General features: G+C 34.3%; 1 protein-coding gene across 3 annotated transcripts in view; it reads right to left on the reverse strand.

Annotated features, from left to right (window-relative positions):
* Positions 1–768: 768 nt before the first annotated feature.
* The window catches only part of CDH9 (cadherin 9), a 71,011-nt gene continuing 49,395 nt past the window's right edge, over positions 769–22,384 (reverse strand). For 2 of the 3 annotated variants that reach the window (XM_054584001.1, XM_054584002.1), the window contains 5 exons: positions 11,155–11,291; positions 10,559–10,680; positions 5,941–6,058; positions 5,591–5,842; positions 769–1,256 (listed from right to left, as the gene is read on the reverse strand). In XM_054584001.1, coding sequence (XP_054439976.1) covers positions 769–1,256; positions 5,591–5,842; positions 5,941–6,058; positions 10,559–10,680; positions 11,155–11,291 — 1,117 coding nt within the window. Of the gene's footprint in view, positions 1,260–5,590; positions 5,843–5,940; positions 6,059–10,558; positions 10,681–11,154; positions 11,292–22,384 lie in introns of all 3 variants that reach the window. The other variant, XM_054584000.1, reaches the window with a different exon arrangement.

Raw genomic sequence — 22,384 nt, forward strand, 5'->3', positions numbered from 1 at the left:
GGTTGATGCCAATGACTCAGTAAACACTTGTTCATATTTAAGTTTTGAAGCAGAAATTCACAATCTGTACTAAAGTTCTTTTACAGTTCCAGTACATTCTAGTTCCAAATCACATGCATAACATAGCTGTATTTTTCCCTGAGTAAATCATGTTTTACCTTTAAAGATGTAAAAGCTTTTGTTTTAAGTGACATCAGAACTGCTTCTAGGAATTAAATAAAATGAAATTTATTTTTATAAATACTAGTTTATTTCATAAAAATACAAAAATATAAATATACATTTATAAAAATATGAATAAATTAACACCAAGACATTCTTCAACTAAATAAATATGGCAGTAATATTCATTCCTATTTCTTTAGGGATATTTTTTCCATTTTAATTTACAAAGCAGTTGCACAATGTTTCATTTAATAGTAAAGGTAACTGCAAGTCAGTTAAGAAAACATTTATAAAGTTCTTATATCTAAGAAAAGGCACAAAAAGCCTTTATATATTGTTATTGATTATTGATGTGATATACTTTCCTTCGGAGATTGTTAGGCAAAGAGGGTGAACTGGTTTATTATTATTTCTTAAAAAATCTATGTCATTTGTATTCATTCACAGAAACTTACTGATTAAGCAAACCCTTACTAAGACAACACCTACGTATTGTTTGAAATTTTGACTTTTAAAAAATTTCCTCCAAGGAAGAGAACACAGGCCACTCAACCCAGTAACAAAGAACACTTCCACTAACATCGATCAAGTCATACAATACTCTTAATCTCGGTCACTCTCATCACCCCCGTACATATCGGCCAGTTTTTTAAACCTAGGTCCCCAGTCGCTGAGATAATCATAATCTTGGTTACAATCCGCTGTGAGAGATTCTAAAGAACTGAGTGAATCTGCTATGGAATCATTCCCTTCATAGGCATATGTAGCCAGAGAATCATAAGGAGGTGCATTTGGGTCTGAGTCATTTTCTTTTAATCTTCGATGGATAAAATCTTGTACATCAATATTTTCCCACAGAGGCACAGTTCTCCTTATCTGAAAAATAGTTTCCGGCATTACATCCCTTCTAAGTTTACTTTCTTCTCTTGCTTCAGGATTCCTTAATGTGCCAATGTCAAAAGCCTGAGTGTCTTCTTCCCCACCGCCTTCGTCATTGTAGGTCACGATGTTGTCCCGGACATCGTCTTTTGAAATTATCAGAGGTTCCTTTTTTCTTTGCCTCTTCAATGCAGCAAACAGCACAACTAAAACTACTTACCGAGAGAGAGAGAGAGAGAGAGAGAAATGAAAAGAAAGAAAGAAAATAGTGAGATTCCATGGTAGAGATTTAAATTTTATATATAGCACATTTCTGTGAATGATGCTTGTGGAGTGTGAGAATTGCTGAAATTGGATAAAAATAGTAACTATCTTACACAAATGCAGGGTGATTTGGGCCAAAGACTGGATACACTAAATTGATAAAATAGGTATTACAGTGTCATTTATTTACTTTTAAGATTCACTTTCTTATTGAGCGCTGGCATTGAAAAAGCTTTATTCAATTATGGCTAATATATTTAGCCAACTGTAAATATTTGATACCTTGTTTCTCTCAAATATATTTTTAAAAAATACTAAAATTTTAAAGCTATAGTAATTATTATACCAAGAGAAAGTATCAATTTAATATTTTCTTAGTGACTCAAGGGAATATATGTAAAACATTATTCATGTATATGCATATATGCATATGTGTGCATTCTATACATGTTATGTATATCTAATGCCTATATATACACACATAAGTATATGAAAATATATGGTATATAACATACATAACAAAGATATATAACATATATGTACATGAATATGTTTGTGCTATTGATCTCATCCTTTCCTATAGTTGACATCTGCTTACTTAAGTTTCTTTATTGAGCTGTTTTTAAAGCCTGCTTAAGATCTGAAATATAACTCAATATTGTATTTTATATTTACACTATAAAATACAATACAAACTCAAATACATCTTAAGCATATAATCATCTTACAAGGTAGCTCAGATCATATGTTGTTCGTGAGGGCTTCCTTTACTTCCACAATTTGCACTCAAGCTTTTAGGCTAAAATGCTAATTTGCATTCCCCGTATTGTCCCTTTTCTTTTTATTACTTACCTATATTTTTACCTTTATTGTATGATTACTTATAAATAACCTATATTATCAAGTTAACTATAAACTTCCTCCCATATGATATTCTTTATTTGTCATTATATTGCTGGAATTTAACATACACACACACACACTTGACAGTGAACATATGCCAAGTAAATATTTGCCTTATGCCATTAAAATGCATTTATTTGAAAAACAAGAAAAAAACACATCATTTCCAAAATACAACTTTTCCATTTAAAATGCACTACATCTCTGCTTTTAGGCATAAGAAAATTTTAGAAATAACAAAAGAAAATTTCCCAAAAGCACATTTACACATTGCCTGAAAGAAATAACAAACAGGTTTCCCTTACTTTAGGTCAGTAAATGTTTTGTCAGTAATATTCGTGTTTCACTGAAAACCAAGAAAATGTTGGCTCAAAAATCAATTATTTCTTTTCTCCACCTCTGTTTCAAGACTACATAAAGCAAATTCATTTACACTGAGTCTGTACCTCACACTGGCCCTTGAGGACTTTATAACTCCACTAAAAGTCAGTCCGGCGCTGTTGTCTTATTGGCCAACAAACATTCCTCAGCTCTTACTAATTGGGAGAAATATTTTAAAAAAAATAATTCCAAGCATCTTTAATCTCCACATAATGGCCTTTCAGTTATGGGCTATATACAGAAACAACATAGAGAAAAAAATTTAAATTTCAGTAAAAATAAGACATAACTATACTTAAAAGGATAAAATTAAACTAATTAAGTCAAACATAAGGTTTAAAATCCAACAATCTAGTGAACCATGCAGTAGAAAAAGAAGGGTATTTGTAAATTTAACATGGAATGAATGACTTTATGAATTTTCTACTTTTTATAAATAAAAGAACAACTATATAGTCAAATCATTTGAAAAGTTTATTAGGTTAATATAATGTTTACTAACTCTAACAAATGATCTTTAGGACCTATTCTGAGTGTTCTCTTTCTTCTACCAGGTCACCAGTATCTGCTTCTTTTCCTTAGACTAGGTTATTATTCTGGGATATGTGAATGAAATGTAGAGAGTCTAAGATAAGGGGTAGAAAAAAGTGTATCATTATTTACACTAAACTGTAACTGTAATTAGAAAGCATTCCTTTCTAATATGGATTTCAGTATAAATTGTTGTGATAGTCATGGTATGTGTGACTATAAACCAATAAAAATCACTTATTTTACCTTGCAGTATAGTTACAACACATTTCAAGTGATTACTTGATTTCTACTAGAACAAGGCAAAATGACAATAATTAAGCAAATTTTGCTGTTTTCTTTTTTTGTTCAATTGACAGATATGCTTTGTTTTGCCTTATATAACTCATTTCTATATATTTTTAAATTATTATTCTAAACAGGTCCATAAGCTTTATCTGACTGCCAAAGGTGACCAAGGAACCAAAGAGTTTAAAAAGTCCTGACCTAAGTCTTAATCCCTTACTTTGTCTTGAAACATAGATATAAAATAAAAACTACGTTTCTTCCACTTGTAACAGGGTATGTCTAAAATATTGCCCATGCTATATCACTGTCTTGCAAAGAGCAGACTCTCTTAACTATGGAAATGCAGTATACCCCAGCTGGTGTGGCTCAGTGGAATGAGCAATGGCCTGAAAACCAGGGGGTCACTGGTTCAATTCCCAGTCAGGGCACATGCCTGGAGTGCGCACCAGGTTCCCAGTGGGGGGCATGTGAGTGGCAATCACACATTGATGTGTACCTCTCTTTCTCTTCCTCCTCCTCTCTGTCTAAAAATAAACAAATAAAATCTTTAAAAAAAAGAAATGGAGTAACTCTACCTAGTCATCTGTACGCAGCCTTGAAAGAGCAACAAGACTGCATTGGAACTCTGATAATGAAAACTGAGGTTTTATTATCTGGTTCTAGCCAACTTTAACTAAAATAATAGTGCATCACTCCACATTTAGGCAATAACTTGAGAAGATGAACAGTAAGTGTGTGCGTTCTATGTTGCTCAGAAAAGAATAGTGACACTTTTTAGAATAAAAGAAGCCTTCTAGGATTTCTGCAGAAGAAAATGTTACACAATTTGGTTTAAGAATGTTGTAATACCTAAACTTATTTGGGAGGGGTGCCTTTGTTCGCCCGTATATGCATGAGTATCTTTATGTATGTGTGCATATTACATTAATGTGTGAATAAAAAATGGAATTTAAAATATGCCTGATTTCATGTTCTTAATTAGGAAAGTAGAACTATCTGAACAAACAAAACAATATGAAAAGTAAAAAGTGGCACTTAGCTAAAAGTGTAGGTCAAATTTAATCTCCATGCGGGATACAAAAATATATTACTTAGGAGCTGAACCTTGCAGCAGCAGGTGGAGATGCGGACTGCTGATGGTGATGATAGTGTGCATGTTCTGACACCCTGAGAAAATGTTTTTCTAAATAGTTGGATCATTTTAACTGAAAAATAACGGTTTACTCTCACTTCCATCAATCCCCCACTGAAGTCCTACAAGGATATCTGGCCAAAGGGATTTCATCCAGATAGTTTGAGAGGATTTGCAGTGAAAAGAAGCCAGCACATATGGGCATTGGAACATAAATTTGGCGAGCTCTCCTGCCCCAAGCATAAGCATTTTGGATGAGTATGTGTTGGAAACAATTTTGGAGACATGTTTTACAGTGGAACAACTGTTTAATTGAATTAAATCGTTGTCCTGTTAGGGCAGGCTCAAATAAAACATTTGCTATTGGAAGCATGACTTTATTTAGAAAACATTGCAGGACTAGATTTCCCACAATGCCATAGTGATAATTTTAAAAAAATGAACATAGGCTTTTAATTTGATATATTGTACCTACATATAACACATTTTATGAAAAAATTATCTTGTGATAATTTAAATACATTTGCCATTTACATATCTGATGTACGTAACTTAGTAATTGTTTTAAAATTGTGAAGATAGCCTTTGGTTTTGAGACTAATGATTAGAAAGGGGAATTTTGAATTCAAATGATCTGGGTTTTGAAGGTAGTTCAAAGATTTTTTAAATGACTGACTTTGTGTAAGTTATTTAGTCTTTCTGTAGAAGAATACAAGTATTTACCTTATAGAATGGATATGAAAATTAAATCAATTCTTAAAAGTCATTACAAAACAATGACCATGGTTAGCTCTAAAAAGTATGATTTTTTTTTTTAGAAATCAATAAATATAAAATATCACCAGCTGTTTTATCTTTTTTTTTAATTTAATTTCTAGAAAGCCAGACCTATCACTGCACACAAAAGCTAATTGTTGGTTAAAAGGATAATTGTTTTTTAAAAGGTTAAAATATTCCATCTATAGCTACGGAGAAGAGTGCTTTTCAGTGCAGGATCACTGGGCAATGAGGCAGGGAAATTGGCACCGGTCAGAGGTGTAACTTTACCGAGCAGGATGAGGACGCAGAGGAGGATGGCAACCAGAGCTCCCGTGCTGAGCCCGGCCGAGAGGACCAAGGCCTGCGCATTGCAAGACTGCATGTTTCCTTGGTTATCACAGGCGCACACCCGGATGGTGAGAGTGCCCGTGCTGCTTTGGATCGGGTAATCGTTGTCAAAGATTAAAACCGGTAGGAGATAGGTGCTCATTTTGTGGCGGCTGTACCCATCTTTTCGAGTCATGATTCCTGCTGTGTTATCTGGAAAAAATGCGTGGGGAGGGAATAACTCACATCAGCTTTTTAATTTTGCATCTTAAGGTCTCATAAAATTTTTTGAATAAAAAAATGGTCTATACCTTTATTATCTACAATGGTAAAGTTTGGATTGAGGGGAAACTCTGGCACTGGCTCAAAGAAGAATTTGTGGCCTCGGGGAGGATCATCCTTGTCCATGACACTGACAGTCTGGATCAACTAAAACAAAATACATTAAATAAAGCACAACAGAAATACAGGCCTGTTAGTTATTACAAGAGAATTTTAATGAGTGTTTGCACTTTAATATACCACTGCAGTTAAGGGGAAAAAATTCCATCTCAAAAAATTATGCCAAAGTTTTTGTTTTTGGTTTAACGGTTGTATCTAATATAACTAACCTAATTAATAATAAAACAATATCTATCAAGTATTCATTTACAGGGTATCTCTATGATTCAGTGTTTGATTCCTGCCTGGTATAGTGTAAAACCTTAAAGAAAGAATTGATGACTCCAACATCAATCCTCTTTGAATATTTCAGGAAGCACCAGTCTTTTTGTTATTAATTATTTACCAATCTGTTGTCTACACTAGATAATGGTTGGCATAAAGGTAAAGAACATAAGAGATGCTTTAAAAACATAAGAGTTTACTTAGCATAATCACCTCCTATAGATTAAAAATACTATTAATAGCATTTTGGAAAATGAGCAATATGTCAAATAATATCATAAATCAAACGTTTTTAGAGCTATGGGACACCACAAGTGCAATCATATCGCATATGTTATTCAAATATTTGCCTATCTTTTAATGGTGTTGCCAAAGTTTAGAAAGATATACAAATAAATGCTTCTCAAGTATTGTAAAACCCATGCCAACTTGGAGAAATTACAGAACCTCGTAGCTGTGCTCTCTGTAAACCAGGGCTGTGCTGTGGAGTCACAACTGGAGCAGCAAAGGACGGACTGTGTACAAAAAATGCCACTGAGCTCTCCATTGGGGAAAAAACACTCAGCTACACCTCAGGTGTCTGTTTTTCTAGTCCAGGACTTGTAATTTCTGTGACTTCGCCTCACAGTCATTTAATGACTCTGACTTTCAAATTTCTCATCTTAAAAAAAACCAAACAGTTCCACCACTTTTGGGTATCATAGTCTGATTCTTTGATGAACAATTAGTGGAATTTCAGAGTAGTTTAATGTATGTGTTGTTTTGGGTGTTGTGTTCCCTTTATAGGCATACTAATCTGTATACTCACTAGTCAAGAGTTTCCTTCTATAATTTTATATTAACCATAATTTTATTCATTTTGACAAAGTGACATGTAACTTTATGTCTTTTTATACGATGCTTCTGAAAATTGTTAATACAAACTGAATCCACTGTTTCTCCTAGAAAATTGAAGCATGACATAGACAAAAATGTACATGAAGCTTAATATTATTGCTCAATACTTTGTTTCAGAATAACAAAATTGTTCTATTACTTTGTAAGATTTTTGTATCATAAACAACACTGGTCTTTTAATTATATGGCTGTTTTTTGAAATAATTAGATGGACATTCTTTAAGCATTTCTGAGAGAATATACATCAGAGGCTTAAAAATATATATATCTTCTTTCTGTTAATTTTTATAAGAACATTGTTTTACAACTATATGAAAATACATAGATATTTTAATAGTAGTAGTATATATTAAAATAATTATTAGTTACTTAAATTATACTTTACATTAAAACATTAACTTGTAATATATGAATAACATATAAATAAATAAAAGAAAAACATACTAATAGACAAGTAAAGAATCTTTATAGCCCATCGTTGATTAGCTTGTGTCCCCAAAATTTATGTTCACGTCCTAATCCCCAGCGCCTATGAATTTCCCTTATGGGTAAATAGGCCCTTTGCAGATGTAATCAAGCTAAGATCAGATCATACTGGATTACATGGGTACTAACCCAGTGAACGGAGTCCTCATAACATGAGGGAAATTGAGATACAGAAAGAGATACAGGAAGAATGTCATGCAATAGTGGAGACAGCCATTGGAGTATTTTGGGTCTCCAAGCAACCACTGAGACTAGGAAGTGGCAAAGAAAGAGTCTTCCCTTGAGCCTTTAGACAGAACATGAACCTGCTGACACATTGGTTTTAGAACTATATAGAGAATACATGTCTACTGTTTAAACTACCTGATTTGTGGTAATTTGTGATGGCGTGTTGGGAACCGTCCCGCCTGGTTTCAGGGACTATAGCCTAGCCGACAGGCGAGAGGGCCCTAAGGCTAGAGCTGAGCAAGGAGGCCTTGGGAAAATAGGCCACTGAAGAGACAAAACCTGTCCTCCCAGCAGGGGCTCATCCCCTGCCTCCCTCCCATCACCCTGCTTAGCCCCTGAGGATGGCTGGTTAGTCAATAATGGGTAAGACCACTGGATGGCAGGGGCAACCTAAGACAAGCACAGTCACATTGAGGCCATCAGGAAAGGTCTTGGGGGACACAGAGAAGGGGCAAAAGACCTTCAACCCTTGACTCTGTCATGGCCGGAGTCCTCATTCTATCTGAAAAAAAGTCTCCTTATCTCTTGGCTGCTCTGCTCTCCCAGCCTGACTCAGGCATGAAACTATGCTAGAGACAGGTACAGCCCTGAACGGGATCAGGTAGTTTCCAGGGGGCAATTAAGCCTGGAAAAGGAATGCATTAAATCCTATGAAACTTGCTTTGCTAAGAATGCTCTCAAATTAATGAGTACCGGTGTTTGGGGTCCGAGCATAGGATGAGTTTATTTTCCCAGGTTTCAGGGCCGAATGGGTGTCACTTGGTTTACCTGACCCTGCCTCAGAAAGACTCTTGTGATCCCTTTACTGTTATCCTTGAACCATATCTCCTTCCTTTAATCATTACTATTTAACATTGATTGATGAGTTTTATTCACATGTTTTGTACCCCTATAAGAGCTAAACTCAATAAAAGTCCAAGGAGAAAGGTGCTCGGGGCTCTTCTCTTCTGAGATTAGCCAGCCTTTCCTCCTCAAGCAGATCCCGCTTCGGGCATTTTCATTTCATCTGCCATGCTGGACAAATCTCCCCTTTAAATGGTGTCCTTAGGAAACTAATATAGCTGTGAAGATTTTTTTAAATAGCCACATATTTATGAAAACAAACTGTTCAATCTCAATATTTTGGAAGAATTCATGTTAAAATTATTATGAGATATTACATATTGGCAGGTATTTAAAATCAATGTTGCCCAATAAATAAGCAATTATCCACATTCGATGAGAGTTATCAAATATGACATTAAATATATGACATATTTGAAAGCATATGAGCATAGGTCAAATTTAATTATTCCTACTTTGAGAATTATATCAAACAAAAATAACACTGAGTAGTGTATAAATATAAATGTAGTATAGCACTCAATATAGTACTGTCTGATAAAGTAATACCTTGTTGACAAAGTGAATTTTCATTAGTAAGTATGTAGATGAATAGTCTAATATGCAACTATGCTATGGATATTAAGCATCAAAATAAAAAAAATCATTTATTGCACTGAGAATATGCTCATTACCTATTGGAGAGTAAAAAAAAAAGAAAAAGAAAAATAATTTTTAATCCAAATATCTGTGTAATGATTATCTGTTGGTAAAATGAAATAAAAACTTTGAAATTAAGGTACAGGCACAGTGGGCTTCTTGTGAGGGATCATTCCTGGCTTGCAGATAGTTGTTTTCTTCTTGTGTGCCTTCATCTAGCCTTGCCTTTGAGTGTGTGCACAGAGAGAGAATGATCTCTCTGGTGTTTCTTCTTTAAAGGGCACTAATCCTTTTAGATCAAAGCCCTGCCTTAATGACCTTTTTTAAATTCCCATTGCTTCCTTAGAGGCCCCATCTACAAATCCACAATAGTGGTTAGGAAGGTTCAACATATGAATGTTGAGAGAAACAGAAACACTCAATCCATTATAATCTCTATTGAAAAACAAGACTGTATTTCACTTTTATTTTCTATATAAAAAAAAAATAATCACATTACACAGGATTCATATACCTACATTTTCTTAAAGAAATACCTAAGTAATTGGTTAAAATTTCTCTCAGTAAAATTTATTTCATTACTGTCATTTGTAAAATACTCTGTCAAAAATGCACATATCTTGACTTTGCTTAAAATTAATTTAGAGATATCTGAAATATTACTCTGTAGGGGACTTAAAATATTTATTTTAATCTCACTAATATTCAAGTTGAAAAGTAACAAAATAAAATATACAAAATATAACTTATACTAAACCAAAATGTTCTGACTAAGCAACTAAAAGTGACAAAATAGAATCAACAAAACAATGATTTATTCCCTTTATACTGACAGAGAACAATTTTATTTTCATATTTTATGTTTTATTTGATGCATTTCTATGGTGAATATAATTCAGTATCGACATAATTATGAACCAGGTAGAAACCAGTATATAAATTAAATCATATATTATATTTTTTTCCTATTTTAGTATGGATTCCATAATAAAAGCTGTATTAAAATCATCTTTTCTAAGTCATTGTGGCTTTTGTGGTAAAACAAGATAGGCTACACCAAAGATTGACAATAGTTTGAAGGAAAAAAAAGTGTAAGTAAAGTAAGTCAATGTCATCCACATTTGTGAGGAAAAAATATTTATTTTTAAAGTTCAAAATAATTTTATTTACCTGCCCAGGTTTTGCATTTTCACAAACAAAGGTTTCATAGTACATGGCAAATTCTGGAGCATGGTCATTTATATCTAGAATTCTGATGAAGACTGGAATGTGGCTACTCTGTTTTGAGTTATCTGTAAGGAGAACACGGAAAACATTTCAGTCTCATTGAGAGAGAAGCAGTGATATCACTCTCCCCATTTGTAATTCAGCAAGAGATCATTTCTGTGGTATTTGCTGCTTGATTGGACTGCTGATGGATACCCCAGCTTTCTTACACGGTCCAGATGGAATGCATGATAAAAAGAGGAGAACATGACTGATGATAAACTATTATTTGTAAGAGATAACTTTCTTAAACTGAATAATTTTATGAGGAAAGATCTTAGTTCTATCTTATAAGAAGGTATAAAGAAAATCAAGTTTAAAAGACATGAACATTTGGTAATCATTAAAAGAATTAAAAATGCAACACACTCTAAATCATTCCTCTCAGATCTTTCTAATGATGCAACCATTCACTTAAGGAAAAAGGGTCTTTTTTAGTGTCATTATTTTACCACTTGGGTTAAAAAGACTGTGTTCAGACGGCCATATTTCCAACCTACTTAATTCTGTGGCTATCACGGTGATGTTGTGCCATGGGGACGACTCGCGGTCAAGAGGCTTCAAGGTGAAGATGGAGCCATTGTCTGCGTGGACACTGAAGACCCAGTCTGTATCAGTGTGCCGGTCAACGGAGTACCTAGCCGAAAAGAGAGTCATCAATCCAAGCATTGTTTTAAGATCATTAGTTCACACATTCGGCGATTCACACCATGCTCTGATAAAAACATAACCAGTAAAATGCTGAGATTTTTGAATTTTTATTTAATGGAATTGTCATTTAGGCAATTTGATATATTTGGCTGTTTCTATTATTTCAATTTTATGATTATGTGTACTTTGAAGTGATTATTTGTACTTATAAACCCTTGTGGCAGCTTGTATGTTTTGAATTGTCACTTGATTTAATTATCCTATTATAGACCCATGCAGTGCTTGAGACATATTAAGCAGTTATATTAAACTTGAGAGAGTCACTGCATTGGCTAAATAGAAATTATGCTTTAAGAAAACACATAAGAACATGTGTCCATGGGGTCCTTAGAAGCATAAGCAAATGCATAGGCTGTCGTAAAATGCATTGTTCTTGAATGACTTTCTTCATTAAAAAAAATGGAAGCTGAATCAAATGCCTCCCTTCAACTTATCCCTCAAACCTATTCCAAATAAAAATTAAATGTCATTAGCAAAAAGAATATTTCTAATTAGGTGTAGATATGGAAGATATTACCATAAACTTTGTATCATCCTCTGATTGGTGAAAGAGTGCCATCCTCTAAAGGATGTCTACCTCCATATCCCTGGAACCAGCGGTAAGGTTATTTTGATTGTAAAAGTTATTTTGCAGATGTGATTAAGGTTAAAAATAGAGATAGAGATTAACATTGATTATCTAGATGGGCCTAAACTAATGATATGAACCCTTAAAAATAGAAGAAAGCAGAAAAGTAAAATGCTAACTTATATGCGTATCACATGGGAATCTTGTTAAAAACAAGTTTGATTCAGTAGGTTTAGTTGGAGAGCTGGGATTCTGAATTCCTAACAAACCCTTAGGTGAGTTTTGTGTGGCAACTCCATGGAAAAGGTTCATGTAGCAAAGTGACAGACCCTGGGATAAACTGGTTAGAAAAAGAAAGAACAGGCTTCTGGTCACTGCAAAAACCAGCGGGTATTGAGTCTATGGAAAAAGCTGCTGGAGCCCCAAAGAGCTCCTTTTAAAGAACCCATACACGAACCTGTTCAGACTCACTTCTTCTGAGCTCCAGTACTGGGATAGCAGCTTGAAAAGCATCAGTGGCATACAGAGAGGAAATGAAATGTTTAGCATCAAGGCAAGAGCTGAGATACAGCTCTCTTCCAGATAGAAAGGTGGGCAGAAGCCATTGTCCTTTTTCTAAACCCCGCGCCCCACTGACCGAGCCAAAGAGCCAGCAGGTGGGTGCCATATCTAAGACTCCATCAACCTGGCTAACACTGTTTCCCTCCCTATGGAAATCCTCTGAGAATCCATCCCACCCAACTAATGGCCCATCCAAGCCGTTAACTATGACTTTTCTATGTGAATGGCTGGACTTGGCTCATGCTTCGCAACTTCCTAAATCTTCTCAAACAAAAGCAAAAGCTGGCCTCAGTGAGCCTCCCAGTCCCTATATCCTTTGCTAAGTGTCCCCTGCCAGCCATCAGCAGCCATCAGCAACTGGTTGCTGCTAGTTGCAGCTATCAGCAACTAGCAGCAACCAGCCAATATTAACAGCTTGGCTTTGCTTGGGGATCTCCAAGCCCAGCTCAACTAACAGCCATCTCAGATTACTCTATAGCTCAGACATGGTGGCCCTGGCCAAAACACAGGTGGGGGCTGACCTTGGCCTGAACCGCCCACAAAATCCCAGAGCCTGCACACCCAGTGGACAGCTACAGACCGTGTTGGAGCACCACCGCCCTGCCACTAAACAGCTGATCTTCCATGGAGGGCAGAGGTTAGTGGTCAGTGGTCTTAGCTAGTCCTTGAAGCTTACTGGCCTGGGTAAATCCCTCCCTTTGGCCTGCCTACAGCAACCAAGACTCAACTGTAAGAGGAGGGTGTACTTAGCTCCCATGAAGGGTACACCTAGAGTGACCATCTTGTGTAATAGTGGGGGCTGTGCCACTGGACTCTAGAGGACACCTACTATATTAGGCCATGCTACCAAGATCAGGAGTCATAAAAGCTCTACCTAATACATAGAAACAAATACCAGGAGGCTGTCAAAATGAGAGCACAAAGAAACATGGCCCAAAAGGGGAAAAAAGTATATCAAAACTCCAGGAAAAGAATTAAGCAAAATAGAGATAACAATCTACTGGATGCAGAGTTCAAATTATTGGTTATAAAGATGTTCAAGGAACTTAGTGAGGACCTTAACAGCATAACACAGATCTAGTCAGAAATGAAAGACACACTTATTGAACTAAAGAACAATTTGCAGGGAACCAACAGTAGAGTGTATGAAGCTGAGAATCAAATCAATGATTTAGGACATAAGGAAGCAAAAACAACCAATCAGACTAACATGAAAAAAATCTTAAAAAAAAAGAAGAAGGATAGTGTAAGCAGCTGCTGGGAAATCTTAAATCATTCCAATATTTGCATCACAGGGGTTCCAGAAGGGGAAGAGAAAAAGCAAGAAATTTGAAATGTATTTGAAAAAATAATGAAAGAAAAATTCCTTGATTTGATGAAGGAAATAGACATGCAAGTCCAAGAAACACAAAAATTTCCAAACAAGATGGATACAAAGAGGCCCACTCCAAGACACATCATAATTAAAATGCCAATGGTAAAAGATAAAGAGAGAATGTTAAAGGCAGCAAGAAAAAATCAGTTAGTTACCTAAAAGGGGAGTTTCCATTAGACTGTCAGCTGATTTCTGAAAGAAACTTTGAAGGTTAAAAAGGATAGCCAAGACATTTCCAAAATCCTGAAAAGCAGAGACCTACAGCCATGATTGTTCTATCCAGTAAAACTATCATCTAGAACCCATGGGCAACTAAAGAGCTTCCCACACTAGAACAAATCTAAAAGAGTTCATCATCACCAAACAATTATTATATGAAATGTTAAAGAGGTTTATTTTCAAAAAAGAAGAAATCAAAACTATGAACAATAAAACGGCAATGAATATGTATCTAGCAACAACTGACTCCAAAAAACAAACTAATCAAACTAGAAGAACAGAGACAGAATATGGTTACTGAGAACGTTTTGATATTTGCCATATGGGAAGGTGGTGTGGAGTAATGGGTGAAGAGCTGAGGTGATTAAGAGGTACAAATAGGGCTCTGGCTGGTGTGGCTCAGTTGATTGAGTGCCAGCCTGAGAACCAAAGTGTCACTGGTTTGATTCCCAGTCAGGGAATATGCCTGGCGTGTGGGCCAGGTCCCCAGTGGGGGGGTCCATGAGAAGCAACCGCACATTGTTGTTCCTCTCCCTCTCTGTCTCTCTCCCTTCCTCTCTGTCTAAAAATAAATAAATAAAATCTTTTTAAAAAAGTACAAATAAGTAGTTATAGAATATTCATGGGGATGTAAAGTGCAGTTTGGAATTGGTGTAGACAAAGAATTCATACACATGACCCACGAACAACGTTGTAGGGGGTTGCCTGAAGTAGCAGAGGATACTGCAGGGAGGGGCAAAGGGGGAAATTTTGGACAACTGGAATAGCATAATCAATAAAGTATAATTAAAAAAATATAAAATACATCACTAATAAAAAAGAAAAGAAATTATAGTAATGGATAACTTACAGACTAATCATCAACTAATATTATCTTTATTTGTTAGGTATCTATTACAAGCACTTAAACAATGAACTTTTTAATCCAACAGATTAAGGAAGTACAGTTTCTATTATACATCTATAATGTATCAATTATTAAGCATGGACTTTGAAAAACACAAGTAATATGTATGTAGGTTTCTAAATATTGTAAAACATTGGCAACTTTTAAACACTGGATGAAAAGTATGAAAATACATGTATCCAAATTATAGGATATTTTTGGTTTGGGTTGTTTTAATAAAGAACATGTGAGTTAGTCTATTGTTATATGAACTATGCTGAATATAAGGCATATATTAGTAAACATATATCAAAATTAATTTAAACAATTTAACATAGTACACCCTTGTGGTTGCCTAATTTATTTTCCAGTAAACTTTGTAAAGTGATTTGTTCAGACTTACAAATATCGCTTTAAAGTGAATGTGGGGCATATATATGAAGGTTTGTCCAGAAGTTATCCAGCCATGTATTATGAAATATAGAGACATTTTTGAAGAAGGTACAAGATACAAGAAACATTGTACACAGGACAATGACACCTCTGTCTCCCTCAAAATAGGTACTTGGGACCTCACATAGGTCTCCCAATTGCTATCAGCTGCCTGTCATATCTTCCTGAATCTCATTGATGTTCTGAAATATCTTCCCTTTTAAAGGTGATTTCAGTTTGGGGAAAAGCCAGAAGTTGCAGGGTGCCAAATCTGGGCTGTAGCAGGGTTGCATCACCTGGGTGATTTGAAGTTTCACCAAAAAACTCTGCACAAGACATTGATTCATGAACAGGCATGTTATTGTAATAAAGCTTTCAATCACCAGTGGCCCATAACAGTGGCCTTCTGAATCATTTGAATAGTTTCCTCAGAGAAATTTTCAAGCTTAATGTAAAATCTGATGCAGGTTCACTGCTCTACTTGCTCAGTCATTTTGAATGTGATAGCTACCCAGTACACATGCTCACGCCATGGTGTCTCCCACCCCCAACTGACTAGTACAGTGAAGTTGTCATTGTTTAAATACGTGCATTTCAGTCCACTCTCCTTGACTGCCAGGTTACATGGATGTTGTGGAAACCATTCTCTTTGTATTAACAATAGCTGGACTATTTCTGGACAGACCTCATGTATTCATCTCAAACGTGGAATAGTTAAAAATTTTAAATATATGTCTTCATGTTTCTTTCGGTACCCCACTCCTGAAATATGGAACCAACTATATCATCTTCTTGTTAACTTGTGGAAGGGTAATGCAATGAATGATACAGTTGCACGGAAATGGTAATATTCTTTCACTTTTTCAATAAGTATTGTTGTGATTTTATTATATAATTATTATAAAAAGCATCTGGTGGGTTTGGAAAGACTCCTATGACATACAATAACTGCCCAAGATTTTCTCGCATCGAAAATCCTTGGCAGAGGAGACTTAGAAACCTAGATATATTAATAAACAATTAATATATAAAACTATATAAAATATCATATATTTATATCCTAAAAACAAAAGTTGTATTAGTTTTAACCAAAAATACATTGTCAGACAAACACCTGAGATAGTTCATATTTCTAATATCTCTATTAATGTATTAAAATTAAAGATGAAAATCATATATATATTTTTAATCTCCATTGCTTAATAGTGCTAAAATGAAATCAAATAATTTATCTTCAGGTATCAACTATAATTTAGTTCTGAATGTGGGCTGTCACTGAAACATTAAAATAATGTTTTATTTTTCTTAATTCTGCTTTAGAATAAAAACAATCTGAAATAAAAACAAAACAAAATAAAACAACATAACTACATTATGTATTGAATGGGACTCAGTTTACAATAGTCACCTACATATATTTCTGTCCATTATTGGGAAGCTAAATAATTAACCATTTTTTGCTTATGGCTGTTTACATTGAACAACCAAGAGGAAAATAGAGGCTTTTATGCCCATTGATACTTGTTCCAAATACTAGCATAAGGGTTTCCATAATTGAGAAACAGCTACGAGTTCTAACATTATACAAATCTAGCTTTGAATTACTTGGAGCTTATGCAAAGTCAGAGTAAGTCAGAAATTCAGCTGTTCTACTCTTAGATTTAAATTCGAAAGGCATTGCTTTCAAGTTAAGAATTCATGAAGATCTATCACTGTGGTGATTTAGAAATAACTCACTTTAACATATTAACACTACCAACTTCTAATATATATTCAGAAATTTGCCCTAGTGCAAATAATGCCCTGAAGTTTTTCAAAGCCCAAGTATAATTTTCTCTTACTTAGCAGCTAATGTCCTATTTTCAACCTTGTGGTTTACTTATTAATAATAAATGCACTGGATTACAGAAAATGACCAAAAGAACCCAATAAACACTTAACACAGGACAAAGCTATCTCTGTGTTCCAGCAGATGACCTATTAAAGCATTTTCTTAATCTCTTCACAATGAATTTGAACAATAATTTTTTAAAAGATCACTGGTGCAGTTTTTGGGATGAATATCTCCCTCAGAGACTGCATCCAATCATACAGGTCACAGATAGTAAGAAAGACCACAATGTAACTGAACCTATGGAAGCTGAAATCTGATTTTTGTAGTTTGCTTTTTTAAATGTTCTACCAATAAAAACACACATCAGATCCATGTAGTTTCACCTGCTACAAAATAAAACTTGTAAAATTAATTAGACACCAGAGCAAATTGATAACCTGAAGAAATATGTCAAAGATAGCATTCCTTTTCCTTTACTGAACTTCAGGCACATTATTGATCGACTAATTCAAAATAATTAGGCTATACCTATGCTCTTTCATTCCCATCTACTGCTTTTGAGAAATGTGTTTTCTGGCTCTGAATTATGAAACCTTCATTCCCCTTCAAAAAAGAGATGTAGCTATATTAAGTTTGAACAAACTTTTGCAGATATTAGTGACTTTTTTCAAATTATTATTATTTGAATGCCTGTAATAAAATCAGCAAATATCAAGGAGTCAAAAATATGAAAGCATTTATTCTTTTATTCTAGTCAATGGTGGAATCAAGTACATTTCTTCAAGGTGTAACTAATGTCCCTCTAGCAAGTTTGTTTTGGACTTATGATTTGACAGCAGTAAAAAAAGAGTTCTTTAAAATTTCATTGAACTTTAAATATTTTGAGCATAAAATAGATATGAAATGAGAGAACACGCTTTTTTTCAGAACCTGTAAAGCTTATTATCAATCTTATAACCTGGGAAATCCATGATTACTAACGAAGTAAAGCAAAGCTGACAACAGCTGCTAATTGTCACCATAATCTCATGTTGCAAGCGGCAGATGTATTTCAGAAAAATATGTCTGATGAACAGATTTACTGGTGGGTGAGAATTAGTTCCCAAGGTTTCCTTGGAAAATGTTTCTCCATAATGCTTATCATAGCCTATTTCTGCTCTGGGAGTCAGTCATTCTTCTAAATGCTATCAGAGCATACAAGAGTCACACATTACAACGTTACCTCCTTATTAAATTACTGCTGGGTTTTCACACTGTAATTGGATATCTAAAGCATTTTTTTCATCCATTTCTATGCTATCAGGATGCAGCCTGTATGGTTCAGGCATGGCCCTAAACCTTGGCAGACTTGGTGCTGTAGTTTTAGGTACATATTTTGAAATTAATTTGTTTTCATTATTTTTTGTTATGTTATAATTCTTGAGATTTTATAGGTAACACCACTATTCATTGTCTATTCATTGTCTTTTCACCCCATAAAAATCAAACATTTCTGAGAGAGCTTTGAACTTAAAAATTTATCTCTCTCTCTCTCTCTCTCTCACACACACACACACACACACACACACACACACTGTGAATCAAGGTTGTAAATTTTACTGTTAGTATTTGACCCAGAAATTTTACTTCTAAAATTGTATCCTGATGGTACAGGATGAGTGAGTGCAGAAATATTTGTGAAATTGCTTTGGATCCAGGAATTTTACTTCTAAAAGTGTATGTTGCTACTATCAGATATAGAACAGGATAAGTGTGTGCCCACATGTATGTATGTGTGTGCATGTCTCCAAACGATCTAAATTTTTATCAATGATGTATCATCTACATGATAATATGTTATTTTATAGAAGAATTTAATAAATTCATGATACTATCAAATATTCACAATTAATAAAATACATAACTATATGTATATTTTATGAGCTCAATTAAAAATGGTTAGAGACATAAATGTGTATAAATGTATTGTAATATCCACATATTTGGAATAACTCAAAATGTCAACCAATAAGTGAATAGATAAGCAAATTGTGGTATTCCCATACATTGGAATTAGAAGAATAAACTGTTGATACACATGACAACGTGGTAAAATCTTAACAACCCAGAACAATCTTAAGATAGTTATACTAATTGAAATAATTTAGACATAAAAGAATAAACACTGTATAATTTCATTTGTATAAATTCAAGAAAATCTGTCTAATCAAATCTGTGTTTACAAAAAGCAGATTACTGTTAGCCTGAGAATGGAGTTGGGTTCCAGGAAGATTGAGAGGAAGGTATTACAAAGGAACATGAGAAATGCATAAGATATTTATACATTATCTTAAATTTGGTGAAGTTTTAATGGGTGTATTAATGTGCCAGACTTTATCAAAGCATATCATTTAAACTTTTGCAGTTCATTCCTTGCCAATAATATTTCATTAAATTTGTTAAAAAAGAATATGATGTTGGCTGTAGATTTCTCATATATAGCCTTTATTACATTGAAGTATGCTCCCTCTACTCTGACTTCGCTGTGTGTTTATCACAAATGGGTTCTTTACCTTATCAAATGTTTTTTTTCTGTATCTTTTGATACTATCATGTGATTTTTGTCTTTCCTTTTCTTTATGTGATGTATTATGCTTATTGATTTGTGAATATTGTACCATCCTTGCATCCTTGATCAGAATGGCCATCATAAACAAATCAACAATAAGTGTTGGGGGAGTGATGGAGAAAAGGGAAACCTAGTGCACTGTCAGTTGGGAATGCAGACAGTTCATCCACTTTACAAAACAATACCGAATTTCTCCAAAGAACTAAAAATGGACCTGATTTTTGACCCAGCAATTTCACTGCTGGGATTATACCCTAAGAATCCTGAAAGACTAGTTCAAAAGAACCTAAGTATCCCAGTGTTCATAGTAGCATTATATACAATAGCCAAGTGCTGGAAATAGCCTAAGTGCCCATCAGTAAATGAGTGGATCAAAAAACTGGTACATTTACACAATGGAATACTATGCAGCAGAAAGAGAGAAGGAACTCCTACCCTTCACAACATCATGGATGGAACTGGAGAGTATTATGCTGAGTGAAATAAGCCAGGCAGTGAAAGACAAATATCCTATGGTCTTACCTATAAGTGGAACCTAATCAACAAAACAAACAAGCGAGCAAAATAGAACCATAAACATTGAAGTAAAAAGCAAACTGACAGTGACCAGTGGGGAGGGGAGAGGGGCATAACGGCGGAAAGAAGGGGAAGGGTTAAGTCAAGGAACATGTACAAAGGACCCAAGACAAAGATGATGAGGGTGTAGAATTGGAAGTGGAATGTGGGTAGGGCAACAGAGAGTAATGGGGGCGGGATTGGAGACAACTATAATTGAACAACAATACAAATTAAAAAAAAAACAAAAAAAGAATAAAAATAAAGTTATAATTTTCTAAGCAAACATGTCTATAGTGTGAGTTTATGCAATTCCATATTGTGGGAAATGGAAAAAAGCAAAGAGAAACAAGAATACTGAGGGACAAAAGCCATGTTTTTTCCTTTTGTATATTTTTGTCTTTGAGGACTGCTTTATACCACCAAATTCAGTCGAAATAGTAGATTAATGAGAACATTATATTAATTACCTTTAATTTATAATCATATCAGTAAGAAAGCAGAGCACAATATGATTGCTAAAGAACTGGTTATGCATTCAGATCAACAGTAATTTGAATCCTGTATTTGCTAATTGTATTTATTCTGTGTCTTTGGGAAAGTTCCTTAAACTCTTTGCAGCTTAGTTTACTCTTCTGTAAAATGTGGGTGATAACAATAGCATCTACCCTATGAATTTGTAGTGAGGCTCAAATGAGCTAAAATATAAAGCTCTTTAGTCAGTTCTAGTTCATAGCAAATGCTTAATAAAATAAAAATTATTTTATGTAAGAAAATATAGGCAAATTGTTTTGACAGTTTCATGTCATGAATTTCATGCCACAATTGGAGTAACAGAACATAAATTTTGTTGCTTATTACTTAACTTATATAATACATTAAAACTTTGTGTAGGGTGGAGTGTTAAACTAATACAGCTATATGACTCTCCTGATGTTCTCTGAATAAACGAATGTGCTTGGCAACATGGAGAAGTCTGGATACTCCTCTCAAATTAACCAACATTCATTGAATTCCTAATATTCAAGATATTATACTAAAAGAATGAGAAAAATGTACACAGATCATTAAAATGTAGTCACATTCATAATGAGGAATGCTCACTAGTTTGTCAATAAATGGTTCTTTACCTGAAATAGTTAACCTGTCACTTGTCTATTTTTCTAAGTGTAGATTATATCCATAGACAAAAGCTACACTCAGTGACTTTTTAATGACATGAATGTGGAAATTTAACAGAAGACTTTGGTGCCTCCAACCAGAGAAAAATAAAGGCACAGCCAACATTGACTATTATGATGATGATGATGATGATGTCGTCATTATTTTGGAATCTGGTTAAAACTATCAAGGACAGATACTTATTGAGCATTTATAGCTAGCCATTGGTATAAAAAATCCCATATTATTGTTATAATATGTGATGATATATTTCAAATGGCAGTATTGCAAAAAAACATGAAAACAGTTAAAGCTTTCTACTGTTATTTTTTTAAAAAGTACATATAAGAGTGCCAGTATCAAAAGGCCACATACAGCTTCAATGAAAAAAACAAACATTATTTTGGATATAAACATGCTAGCAACTATAGACCACTGGAGAAACTAGATTACTATTCATTTCATTTTTGGAATTTTGTTTTATCTAATATAGGGATTTAAATGCATTTTATGAGTGCTGACAAAATTGTCTTAGTAATTTTCTATGCATTGCTATTATTTGAACTCATGCTTGTAAATAATGTTAAACAATATACATAATACATTATTTGAACTCAAATATTTAATTTTTTATCTTTATTTATTTGTTTGTTTATTTATTTCAAATACATTTGTCTCCACCTTCCCCCCATCACTTTCCCCTCAATCCTTCCCCACTTTGGCTTTGTCCTTGAGTCCTTGCTATATGTTCCTTGACTTGTCCCTTCCCTTCCCTTTCCCTGTCCATCCCTCCCTTCTTCCTTCGACTCTGTTTCTTTTT

Source organism: Pteronotus mesoamericanus, unplaced genomic scaffold (assembly GCF_021234165.1).
Source record: "Pteronotus mesoamericanus isolate MK-2021 breed Mesoamerican mustached bat unplaced genomic scaffold, CSHL_Meso_final contig_75, whole genome shotgun sequence".
NCBI classification, from domain to species: domain Eukaryota; kingdom Metazoa; phylum Chordata; class Mammalia; order Chiroptera; family Mormoopidae; genus Pteronotus; species Pteronotus mesoamericanus.